The sequence below is a fragment of the Labrus mixtus genome, chromosome 23, assembly GCF_963584025.1.
Source record: "Labrus mixtus chromosome 23, fLabMix1.1, whole genome shotgun sequence".
In the NCBI taxonomy this organism is placed as follows: domain Eukaryota; kingdom Metazoa; phylum Chordata; class Actinopteri; order Labriformes; family Labridae; genus Labrus; species Labrus mixtus.
In genome coordinates this window covers 6884698-6896278 of record NC_083634.1, presented here as the reverse complement: position 1 = coordinate 6896278, position 11581 = coordinate 6884698, and the positions used below count along the sequence as shown (strand labels likewise).

Genomic DNA, 11581 nt, shown 5'->3' with positions numbered 1-11581 from the left:
ACACACAGATATCAGCACTCAGTCAGAGCAATAAAATCACTGCCTCGTATTTGTAAACCTCTCATTAAAAAAATAACTCTTTATTTAAAATTGGTAAATGGACTTTAAATGAAAATAGTTTCACAAGAGTTAACACTATTTTAAGTACTTTAACGCTTAAAGGTAGAGCCAGTAGAAATGTTCATTGCAGCCAATCAGCAACCTCCGGTGTTGAATAAAGAAGACGATGCTGAAGAGCAAAAATCTTGCAGTTCATTGAGTGTCCACTAGAGGCTGGCTGCAGAAGCACAGGAAGTCACATACACACCCATTCTAAAAGCCTATTTTTACAGCAGAGATTAACATGTTTACAGCCTGGTTCAAAAAACCAAATAGGTCTGATTAGCTCATGTCTCGATCGACACACACTGTACGGGGGGTGAATGTTTTGATGACTCATCAGTTTTGATTTGATGAAGGATAAGAGTTATTCACAATAAGGCGTGTAGCTGACCTGATTGATAGGCGGGCGCGGCGTAACGGTTTGTCAGGAGGCGTATAACCCACCTCAGCTCCAGCTCTCAACCTGTCGTTAGGTTGACTGAAAGTTAGACTGAGACAGCATTTCCAGCATGGAGACCGCCATTGGACTCCAGTGCCCCCTGCAGGAACAGACGGGTGGCGTCACTCAGGCTTCAAACATTCATATTCACAGTCTGTGGTTGCAGCTTGTGAACACAACATTCAATCTGGGCCCCTCCTCCTCCTGGGCTCATAGCCCCCAGAATCTCACCCTCACTGCAGGACGTAGTGTGTACGTTTACTGCTTGTACCTACACTGCAAGCTAACACAAGCTAACCGCCGGTGTTTGTCACCTGCCTGTCCAACAGGAAGCAGACCAACTCTGCGTCCACGGGTAAAAGACAACACAAGGTTCACCCTCGCTTTAGAACGAGCTTTATCCGCTTGGTGTTTCTCCTTACTGTGATTATATTTTCTCTTCTTTGCTGCTACGTCCACGTCTGTCATATTCACCAGTTTGAATCACGTCCAATCACTGAATTGTATCCACTCCTAAACTCACCTGCTGCTCTGTCATTGGCTGGAGGAAACACACCAGCTCCGCCCAGAAACGTCCCGAGTCAACCAGAACAGTAAAATCCAGTCAGAGGACAGAGTCTCTGCAGACACAGTCACCACCACACATGTATGGAGGCCCAGAAGGGATGATGAAGCAGCTTCACTTTAGGAGAAGTCTGTATTTTATTTTGAAGGAACAAGCTGCTGACACTATCTTTAAAATCTGGAAACGGTGAACCTTTGCAAATTTCTAAAGAAATAAGACTTCAGTGAAATTATTTCTTTTTTTACAAATGTAAACAATTTGACTTAAGTAAGAGTAGAGAGAAATTTGACTTTTAAACGTACCGTCACTTTAAAGAAAATCACACAAACTTTAGAAGTAACTTAACTCCTCTAAAGCTCCATTTATTCATTTGAATCGTGTTGTTGGTGGTTTTTTATGACACTGTGTTCTCTGTGTTATGTTGTTTGTCATTCTCCAGCGGCGGTGCTGACCTCCTGCGACTTTAACCTGGACAGCGACCCATTCTGTAACTTCAAACAGGACTACACAGACGATGGCGACTGGACGAGACACAAAGGGGGCACCCCGACAGAAAACACTGGCCCCCCTGGAGACTACCCTGATGGAAGTCAGTGCTGAATCATTTATTAGAAATGTCTTATTTCTGTACTGCTAACCAGACCAAGACTGACTTATGACAAATCCATCAATCTGTCTGCAGAGGGATTCTACATCTACCACGAGGGTGATAACGTGGCAAATGGAAAGAAGGTCCGTCTGCTGAGTCCCGTCATCTCGTCACCATCCAATCAGATCTGTGTCCAGTTTCATTACTACATGTATGGCTCAGACAGTAGGAACGTTTTCAGGGTGCTGGCGAAGAATTCCAGCCAAGAGGAAAAAGTCTTTGAGAAAGTCGGATACCAGAGTCCATCCTGGCTTCTGGGTTCTGTCACAGTGTCAAAACCAAGCAGCGAAAATGTTCAAGTAAGTGTTAGCAGGTCGTAGTGTTGTGATGGTGTAACAGTGAAAAGTGCATGGGGACGAGTTCCTGCACTCTGTCTTAATTGCACACTTACATTACCAAGGAATGGAACTCTTTGGCTCGCAGCAGCTTTAAGTTCAAATAGAAATGGAGATCGGGGGGGGGGGGGGGGGGGGGGGGGGGTGATATGCAAATGAATGTGCACAAAAATAGAGCCAGGGTGAGCAACGTGTGATAAGCTTCGTTTCCACCAAGCCGTCTGGTTTGGTTCAGTACAGTTTGCAACAGTAAACCCTGATCTCATTTACGTTTCTCAGCTAACCGTTCCCTTAGTTGGTAAGTAATGTGGTGTAAAAGCACTTTGAGGAGTCAGAAGTCTAGAAAAGAACTAAACAAGCCAAAGTCAATTTAACATATCGCCATCTTGATTTCTTTTTAAGCCATAAATGAGCAAATTGTGAAGCTGTAAGGGGGAGGAGTTAAAGTCAAAAGAAAAATGTCATGACAAATTTGGTGCAAATTGCAAACTAATTTACCACACTATCAAAGAAAATGTTTGTAAATACAAGTGAAGGGGTTAGGGGTTTGCAAACCCTAACCCTACCCTCCAGTGTCCTGCATCAAATGATATTGTGAAAAAACATGGTTGATGATAAAGCCACTAGAAATGCTTCTATCGTCTTCACAACCTGATATAAATTGGCAACATCCCACAAGGTGTCAAAAGTAATCCGCCATAGAAATGTATGTGACCTAACCAGACTCAAAAGGATCTGCCTTAACGTGCCTTCAAACAGAGTCATCATGTTTTCTTTCTGCATTTGTAGATCGTCTTCGAGGCTAAAAGAGGCTTGACTGCTTCCTGTGACACAGCTGTGGACAACATTGTGATAAACGACGGAGCATGTCCTTGTGAGTTAACACACATCTACACATACATTCATACAGAAACACATATCACTTTATCTAATCTGTCTGAATGTTTTCCACAGCTTGTGTTTCTGGCTGTGATTTTGACGAGTATGACTCCTGTGGGTGGACGACTGAAAACGATATCGAGGAAATGTATGGATTTGATTACTTTACTGGATCAACGAATACCGAAGGAAGTGGACCCGATGACGACTACTCGAAACCTGGCTGTAAGTGGTTCTTCTTTTAAATACTTGTGATACAATACAATAAAATATGATACTATATTATACAATACATTTGTCTTAGACCCAGACTTACTCTCTAACTTATTGGTAGTTGGCCGCCATGTAAACATGGAGATGAGCACCAACTCAAATACTCATTCTCATAAAATCAATTATTGTATTGAAGTTAGAATTCTAATAATAATGTCTACTACAAGCCGCAAAGTCAGAAATCCTATGGTACATTTTTCTTGAGATAAAAGTCAAATAAAAATGTCAACAATGACTAACAATAATATATTAGCCCTGTTGTCAAACATATGTTGTTAAGATGAGCACAAAATAATGTCAATAATCAACAAGATAGAAAGTTTATTTGATTAGTTTTGCTTTACTCATATCTAACGATAGATGTTTATTTGTTTTTTTTCCCCTATGTAGTGGGCCAATACATGTTGATGGACTCTGCTGAGGCTGTCTCTGGGCGCAAGTCTAAGCTCATAAGTCCTCTCATAACCCCAACCTCCGGATGTCTGGACCTCACCTTCTACTATACCCTGTTTGGCACCAGCAACAACATGGAGATCAGCGTGCACACCATCAGTGCAGGTATAACAAATTGCTTTTCTTCTAAAGTCAGCCAATACAGGATGTCAGACAGCAAAAAGTGTTTGACTTGAAGTCGTTATTTTTATTTACCAGGTGGAACCCTTGGACCTGCTCTCTTCACTGTCAGAGGAAACCAGGGTCAAGGATGGAGGCCTGCAGAGGTCCGCTACATAGGAACTGCTGCCATCAAGGTAAATACTTGAATGTGTCTCCATGTATGTTTAAGCATGTGTAGAAAAAAAACTTTGTATTGACTTTGTATTTTTTTGCTTCAGTTTGCTATTGTGGGTACCTTTGGAGAGACTCTACTGACAGATATTGCTGTTGATGCCGTGTGTGTCCTGGCCTGCAAAGGTGAGGAACTGAACTGAGGGACTCATGTTACTTCACCTTCAATCAGAAATATGTTCATGCTCTCTAAATAATATATGGCTTGCAGGGTTTTCCTGCATAGAGAATTCTTTGGCGCCCCCCCAAAGAGGTTTTAACCAGCGCCAAAGGAAAATCACAAGCGCCAAAAGAAAAAAAAGACGATTCAAATTGCAAATCAAATCCTCTCTGAATGTGTGTTAAAAATATCAATACATCAAACGACTGTTGAACAAGCAGAACATAAACTTAAATACAACATCTCTGACTTCCAGCAGTCATCTCCCCTCTCATCCGTTTACGCATGCGGCTCGCGCTGGATAGCCAGCTGATTGACTGTTCTTTTCTTTTGACTGGTTCCAGACGCTCTGCTGACACCCACAAGCGCTAAATTCGGGTTGATTTTCCATTTGGCGAGTTAATTTCAAAGAGCAAACAACTTCATGGCGGTAAATATTTATCCCAACAGTCATGTTAAAACTATACTAAACCACGTATGATGTAGCTGCGGCTACTTGTCCCTGCTCCTCTGCTGTCTGCACAGGGGTCAACGCGGGGACACACCGAGACGAGACACACCGAGACGAGACACACCAACATACATGGCTGTATACGCACACACACACCGGAACGCCAACCACTGCGCGCACCTGTTGACTTGTAGTGCAACGGAACACGGTTGATCCGCTATCCGTATGGACCAAGTCGGGAACGCACGTTCAACTTTTCTCCATTCACTTCCACCGTGTCTGCTTTTATCAACAATCAATAACTTAACGATCGTAACGTCAGCCAGCTGTAGTCTGTGAACTTCTCCACACAGACTGTCAAACAGCGCTGCATTATAGCCAGCAAATATCTTTTTATAATTTCTCAATTTCCTGATCTGATCAAATGATCCAAATTATCTGTGACTTAAATCTGTGATTATTTGACATAATACCTTAGTAACTCAGAAATGTACTTAAACAAATGTGTATGTAAAATGAAAACACAATTTAAAGGAAAAGAGCAGCCATCATAGGAAGAGGGTGAAATGCACTGGCAGGATGTGACCTCCCCTCTCCCAATCTCATTACACCCCTCTCCCTCAAAATCCCTCCCCTCCCATGTTTCACTGTTGCAATAAAGAAAAATCTTTACCAGAATTAATTGGGGTTTCAGTAACTTAAGCATAATGATAATATTATTTAAAATGGTCAGAAATAACAGGAAATGCACAGATTTCTGTCAAATAAGGTAATACAGACTCCTAGACTATACTGTAATACGTGGGTAGAACATTTACTACAGCGTGTATAGTCAGCCCCCAAAGGCCCATTCTGAGCCAGGAAAAAACCTGGCTTCATGTTTAAACTATTGTTTTTACATATAGCACCACCAACCACTCCTCAACCTCCTGTTACAACTCCTGGTCCATCAACGCCAAAACCAACAACTCCTGGACCAACTACACCCAAACCAACAACTCCTGGACCAACTACACCCAAACCAACAACTCCTGGACCAACTACACCCAAACCAACAACTCCTGGTCCATCAACGCCAAAACCAACAACTCCTGGACCTACTACACCCAAACCAACAACTCCTGGTCCATCAACGCCAAAACCAACAACTCCTGGACCAACTACACCCAAACCAACAACTCCTGGACCTACTACACCCAGACCAACAACTCCTGGACCTACTACACCCAGACCAACAACTCCAAGACCTACAACAACCAAACCACCAAGTAAGACATGTCGTTATGAAAGTTTGGTTTTGTATTCCAATTCCAATTAATTTATAGTTCTAAGCTTTCCATTAACCGATTCCTTTTTTCCCCTGCTGTACAGATCCATGTCCTCCTAATGCAGAGTATATAGACTGTGGTCCAGCTTGTATTCCCACCTGTATGGAACCCTCCACCAACTGCACTGGCTCCTGTATTAGCGGCTGCTTCTGCAAACCAGGGTTTGTCTTTAAGGGGCGGCACTGTGTGCCATTGGAACAATGTGGCTGCCTGGATGACAACAACAACTATTATGAGGTCAGATGTCCTGGCTAATATTCCCCATATGCAAACATTTCTGCTCAGTACAAGGATGAAATGACGATAAATCATGGTACTGATTCCTTGTTGAATGTTGTTTCAGCCTGGGGAGATTGTTGTCGGTGACGGCTGCTCAAAGCTGTGTCGCTGTGCAGGGAACTACACTTTGGAATGTGTTGACAACTCCTGTGCCGCAGATGAAGAGTGTCGAGAGGTTAATGGTGTTTCAGGCTGCTATCCTAAAGGTAGATGATTCTGCATCTGACAAGTCTCACCTCCAACTTAACCTCTGAATAGCCAATATGGTTCTGGGTGATGTGACCAATGGATGTATTTTTTATTCATTGGTTTAATTTGGGCTACCTTAGACTTCAAATCCCTGTTAAGTTTATAACATCATTTGAATTTCCCTTAGGTACATCGTCATGCATAGCGTCCGGTGATCCCCATTACACCACCTTTGACAAACGAAAGTACAACTTCATGGGTAACTGTAGCTATTTGATGTCTGCACCGTGCAATACAACATCTCTGCAGTACTTTGAGGTCCATGCCGACAATGAAAATCGTCACAACAGTCTAGCCATCTCCTATGTGAAAGCCGTACATGTGTATGTACGTCATGTGAAGATCTCCATTCTCAAAGGTGGTACTGTCCAGGTAAGGCATGAAGGGAGGACCTGACACAATTTTGGCAGGGTTACAAGAATCATATACCTCATATCTACAAGAGTGCCCATGTAACTTTACTCTACATTATATCTCATAATGTCATTATGTCTGTTTTCCTAAAACAGGTGAATGGGACCAATGTTAACCTGCCTGTGTCACCGGCCCCTGGTGTCTCTGTGTACAAATCTGGAAAGCACTACACAGTGTCCACAGACTTTGGTTTAACTGTTCGCTATGATGGAAACCACTTCATGGACATTAAAGTTATTAAAGAGTGAGTGAAGGCTGAAGTTAAAATGCTGAAATAGTCACTGATGAATCATGAGAGTACTTGGTTTTAATTACATAAAAAAACCAAAATGTGCATGGTTAAGATCTCTCACTTCCACAAATCACTAATTTGTTCTTTTTGTTAATTGTTTGTAGCTATCAGGACATACTGTGTGGACTGTGTGGAAACTATGATGGAGATACCAAAGATGACTTCCGTAAACCAGATGGAATATTGACCAACAGCGCCAATGAGTTTGGACACAGCTGGAACACTGATCCAGAGTGAGTAGCATGCATTGATTCTACAGATTATTGCTGGAATGAGGAATGTCCGGGTTAACATGCTTAGCATAATGCCACTGCCTTCCAGACCCTGATAAGTTAAGGAGATGTATAATTCACCAAATACTTGTTAAATCATCCAACCATTCTCTTCCACTGAACCAGGGACTTGTTGCCATGGCAGTATTCCCAACATGGTATTCCAGATGTTCCTCTTTCCAGCAATGTTTGCATGCTCCTCCTTGGAAATTTCAAGGCTTTCCTAGTTCAAATATTATACATGATAAATATGCCCTGTTGAGAGCTCTGAGTGTACCACATGGTCTCCTCTTAGTATGTGGAAAACCTCCTGTGCACTAGAGGATCCCAATGAGATGTCACTTAGGCTCATCTTTGCAATTACCAGAGAAAGTAACTTACTGACCTTCACAAACAGAGCTTCACTAAATGACAGTCTGTGCTGGCAGGTGTAACAAGAAGCCTAATACCACCATCCCTGAATGCAATGAAGAAGAACAGGACCTTTACGAGAGCTCTGGATACTGTGGCATTTTGCTGGAACAAAATGGTCCCTTCGCTGTGTGCCACCCCAAAGTCAACCCCAATGTAAGCAATAACGCTCACAAACAAACACAATTACACTGTTATAAGGTATATGAATATAGAAATGTCCCCTGTGATGTTGTTAAATTTCAAGTACATTTCCATCCCGCCCTTGGGCCGTACCCCTGGGATCAGCATACTGTCAGCTTTTCTTCCTCCTCCATCCTTCTTTCCTTGCTTCCTTCCTTCCTTCCTTCCTTCCTTCCTTCTCTGAACAACCTCAACTGGCTACTTTCAATGCAAAGGAGCAGCAGCTCTACTTAGAGTTCCCTACAGAAGTCTAAGCTCATCACCTTGTCTCTTAGGCTGAACCAAGTAACTCTTCAGGGGATGTCGCTGAACCTAGGTCAGTTGGTAAATTGAAAGCTTTGCCTTTATGCTCAGCTCCCTCTTCACCACAAGTGTACAGTGCAGAGTTGCCTACATTACTGTTAATGCTGGAACAACTTGCCTGCCAATCTCATGATCCATTTAATCCTCACCTGAAAACAAGATCTCGATTTACTTTTATTCTTTCACTTAGGGAAAAGACTTGCTCCCCATTTGGAGTGAAACAATCCACCATTTTCCACAGCTCTCACTTTGATCATACATGGAACAGATGGCAAGGGTAAAGAGTTGGTCCGCTGTCCCATGGCCAGGACAGAATCTGCGTTGTCCTAAAGTATAAAAAGTTTAAAAACATCTGAAATCTCCTTTCCAGCACCCTAGAGCTAACTTTTCCTGAGGAGCGTGATACCCTGTTAGTTGAAGCACACCCTCTGGTCCTACTTTTCTGAGGGTCAGATCCCCCACCCCAGACCGTTCCAAAGACACTGTCCAAGACCTCCAGGAAACACTGAAGAGGCATGTCATCCAAGACAGCTCAACAATGTCCAGAGCCTTCAGCATCTCAGGGTTGATCTCATCCATTCCTGGCACCCTGCCACTGAGGAGCCTTTTGACTACCTCAGCGACCTGTGCCAAGGGTTTTGATAAAGCTTCCACTGGATCTTCATACTTCACCTCCTCATCATAGAACACATTGGTTGGGGTTGGGTATTGAGTAATTGAGTATTCCCATAGATGGCTGCCACCCCTCATCATGGGCAACTCCAGAAAAGTGGAGAGTCCGGTGCCTCCCTAGGAGTTTGGTTCAAGAATTGGTGCAGGTGTGTGGTGGTGTTCCCAACTATATCTAGCTGGTACCTCTCCATCTCCTGCACCACTTCGGTTCCTTCCCCGCCAGAGGTCTGACATGCTATGTACCAAGAACCACTCAGCGTTGCAAGGGATCAGCATATCCAGGCCCCTGCTTTCGCCTTCCAAAGCACTAGATCCCCATGACCATCTCTGCAGGTGGTGGGCCTATTTGAAAAAAAGCCCCAAATTCAGTACTTGGTGGGGGGCTTTGTGTGGTATTGCTAATCTGTGGAAAATCTTAAGATATGAAGATTTCCTGCACTCAAATTAATGATTGATTTCATTGAGTAACTTTTACTTGACAAACATTCTTCAGATGGTATAGCAAGGGTCATGTCATTGGTAGCATGTAGATGGTAAATATGTGGTTAAATAATCTTTGTAGGTGTTTTTTTGTGACTTGGTCTTGTTTGTTGTTTTCAGAATTACTTCCAGGACTGTCTCTTTGATCTGTGCGAGTTGGATGGAGCCAAGCCCATTCTGTGTGAAGCCATTGAAGCATACGTCAATGAATGCCAGGACCGTGGTGTCAATGTTAGACCCTGGAGGAATGAAACCTTCTGCCGTGAGTGTTGAGTGAGCGGATGGATTGGCCAATGATAGCTGGATAGAGGAATGTGGGGAGGTCTAGACAGAAGCAACTATAGAGTTTCTTCCAAAGGGTTTAGAGTCTTTCAGATTGGATGCAGTGTAGGCTGCGCTCGCCGAAGTTTAGGGCACATAGCAGAAGGGGAGAGCTCACACGCACAAAGCAACGGCGTTAATTGCTAGGTGACCGAAACAATAGTCGGGGAAATAGCTAATTTTTGGATGCAAAGTATTTATGTGTCTGTCCACTAATCAGTAGAAAGCATTTACATTTCTCCCGCTTAGGAGGAGGACAGGTCATGGTTTAAGCATCTGCCTCTTCTCTACGTTATTGTTATCACTTAACTCAGTTTCTCATTCTCCCCCCAGCTCTGAAATGCCCCCCCAACAGCCACTATCAGCCCTGTGCAGACCCCTGTCAGAACACCTGTTCTGGGAAACCTCCATCCTGTGGCGGGCCTTGCTCTGAAGGCTGTGTGTGTGATCCAGGCTACATCCTGAGTGCTGGAAAGTGTGTCCAGGAGAGTTCCTGTGGTTGCAAACACACTAACGGACAGTACTACGAGGTAGGTGAAAATTAGAGCTGGCTTTAATTGAAATTAATGGGGGGGATTGGACATTATGTTGTTATGTGACAGTTAGTAACTGTCTTTTCAACTAATTGAGAATTCTCCTTCAACACGTGTGTGTGTGTGTGTGTGTGTGTGGGGGGGGGGGTATAGGTTTAGTAAATGTTGATCCTCTGCACATTTCTAAATGTCTCATTAAAATGGTAATTAACTATTCAGACATGTTTGTTTTTGTGTCTCTGTGTGTGTTTAAGCCAGGAGAGGAGTTTTATTTGGAGGACTGCCAGATAAAGTGCAGGTGTAATGCCCCCTTCATTTCCTGTTCGGCCCATGACTGCCCCCCAATGCAGGAGTGTAAAAACCTGGACGGAGACTTGGGATGCTATCCAATCGGTAAGTTAACACCAGTATGAGGAGACCTTTGAATGTATGTAACAAAAAGGGTTTAAACTCCTCCTTAGTGAAATAACTTGTTGTAATTTGTGAAGGTTGTTTACATGCCAAATTTTTCTATTTCCATTCATTTCAGTGTTAACCACATATTTAGTTGATTTGCAAGAAAAGGTATGATGTAACTGGGTTTTGATTGCTTGGAGAAATTTGCTCTTAAATCCATATATTCCATATACAATTTAGATATTTGGAGCATTGTGACTCCAGTACTAAATAACCATGGATGCTGGTAAAATTATGAAAGCATGAACGTTAAAACCTGGTTTCATGATAAAATATTATTTTTCATCAATAGCACCACCAACAACTCCTCGTCCATCAACACCAAAACCAACAACTCCAAGACCTACAACAACTAAACCACCAAGTAAGATATGTCGTTATTGAAGTCAGGTTTTGTATTCCAATTACAAATAATTTATAATTCTAAGCTTTCCATTAACCAATTCCTTTTCCCCCTGCTGTACAGATCCATGTCCCCCTAATGCAGAGTATATAGACTGTGGTCCAGCTTGTATTCCTACCTGTATGGAACCCTCCACCAACTGCACTGGCTCCTGTATTAGCGGCTGCTTCTGCAAACCAGGGTTTGTCTTTAAGGGGCGGCACTGTGTGCCATTGGAACAATGTGGCTGCCTGGATGACAACAACAACTATTATGAGGTCAGATGTCCTGGCTAATATTCCCCATATGCAAACATTTCTGCTCAGTACAAGGATGAAATGACGATAAATCATGGTACTGATTCCTT

At 43.0% G+C, this 11581-nt stretch overlaps 1 protein-coding gene across 1 annotated transcript in view; it reads left to right on the top strand.

Moving 5' to 3' along the window:
• Window positions 1–1487: 1487 nt before the first annotated feature.
• Window positions 1488–11581, top strand: part of zanl (zonadhesin, like) — a 33995-nt gene continuing 23901 nt past the window's right edge. Inside the window, exons 1-19 of the mRNA XM_061031079.1 lie at window positions 1488–1695; window positions 1789–2054; window positions 2880–2964; window positions 3045–3194; window positions 3633–3800; window positions 3894–3991; window positions 4076–4154; window positions 5545–5907; window positions 6011–6204; window positions 6311–6452; window positions 6623–6867; window positions 7005–7153; window positions 7306–7434; window positions 7902–8040; window positions 9643–9784; window positions 10177–10373; window positions 10631–10769; window positions 11125–11196; window positions 11299–11492. Coding sequence (XP_060887062.1) covers window positions 1503–1695; window positions 1789–2054; window positions 2880–2964; window positions 3045–3194; window positions 3633–3800; window positions 3894–3991; window positions 4076–4154; window positions 5545–5907; window positions 6011–6204; window positions 6311–6452; window positions 6623–6867; window positions 7005–7153; window positions 7306–7434; window positions 7902–8040; window positions 9643–9784; window positions 10177–10373; window positions 10631–10769; window positions 11125–11196; window positions 11299–11492 — 3144 coding nt within the window. The 5' untranslated portion in view covers window positions 1488–1502. The remainder of the gene's footprint in view (window positions 1696–1788; window positions 2055–2879; window positions 2965–3044; window positions 3195–3632; window positions 3801–3893; window positions 3992–4075; window positions 4155–5544; window positions 5908–6010; window positions 6205–6310; window positions 6453–6622; window positions 6868–7004; window positions 7154–7305; window positions 7435–7901; window positions 8041–9642; window positions 9785–10176; window positions 10374–10630; window positions 10770–11124; window positions 11197–11298; window positions 11493–11581) is intronic.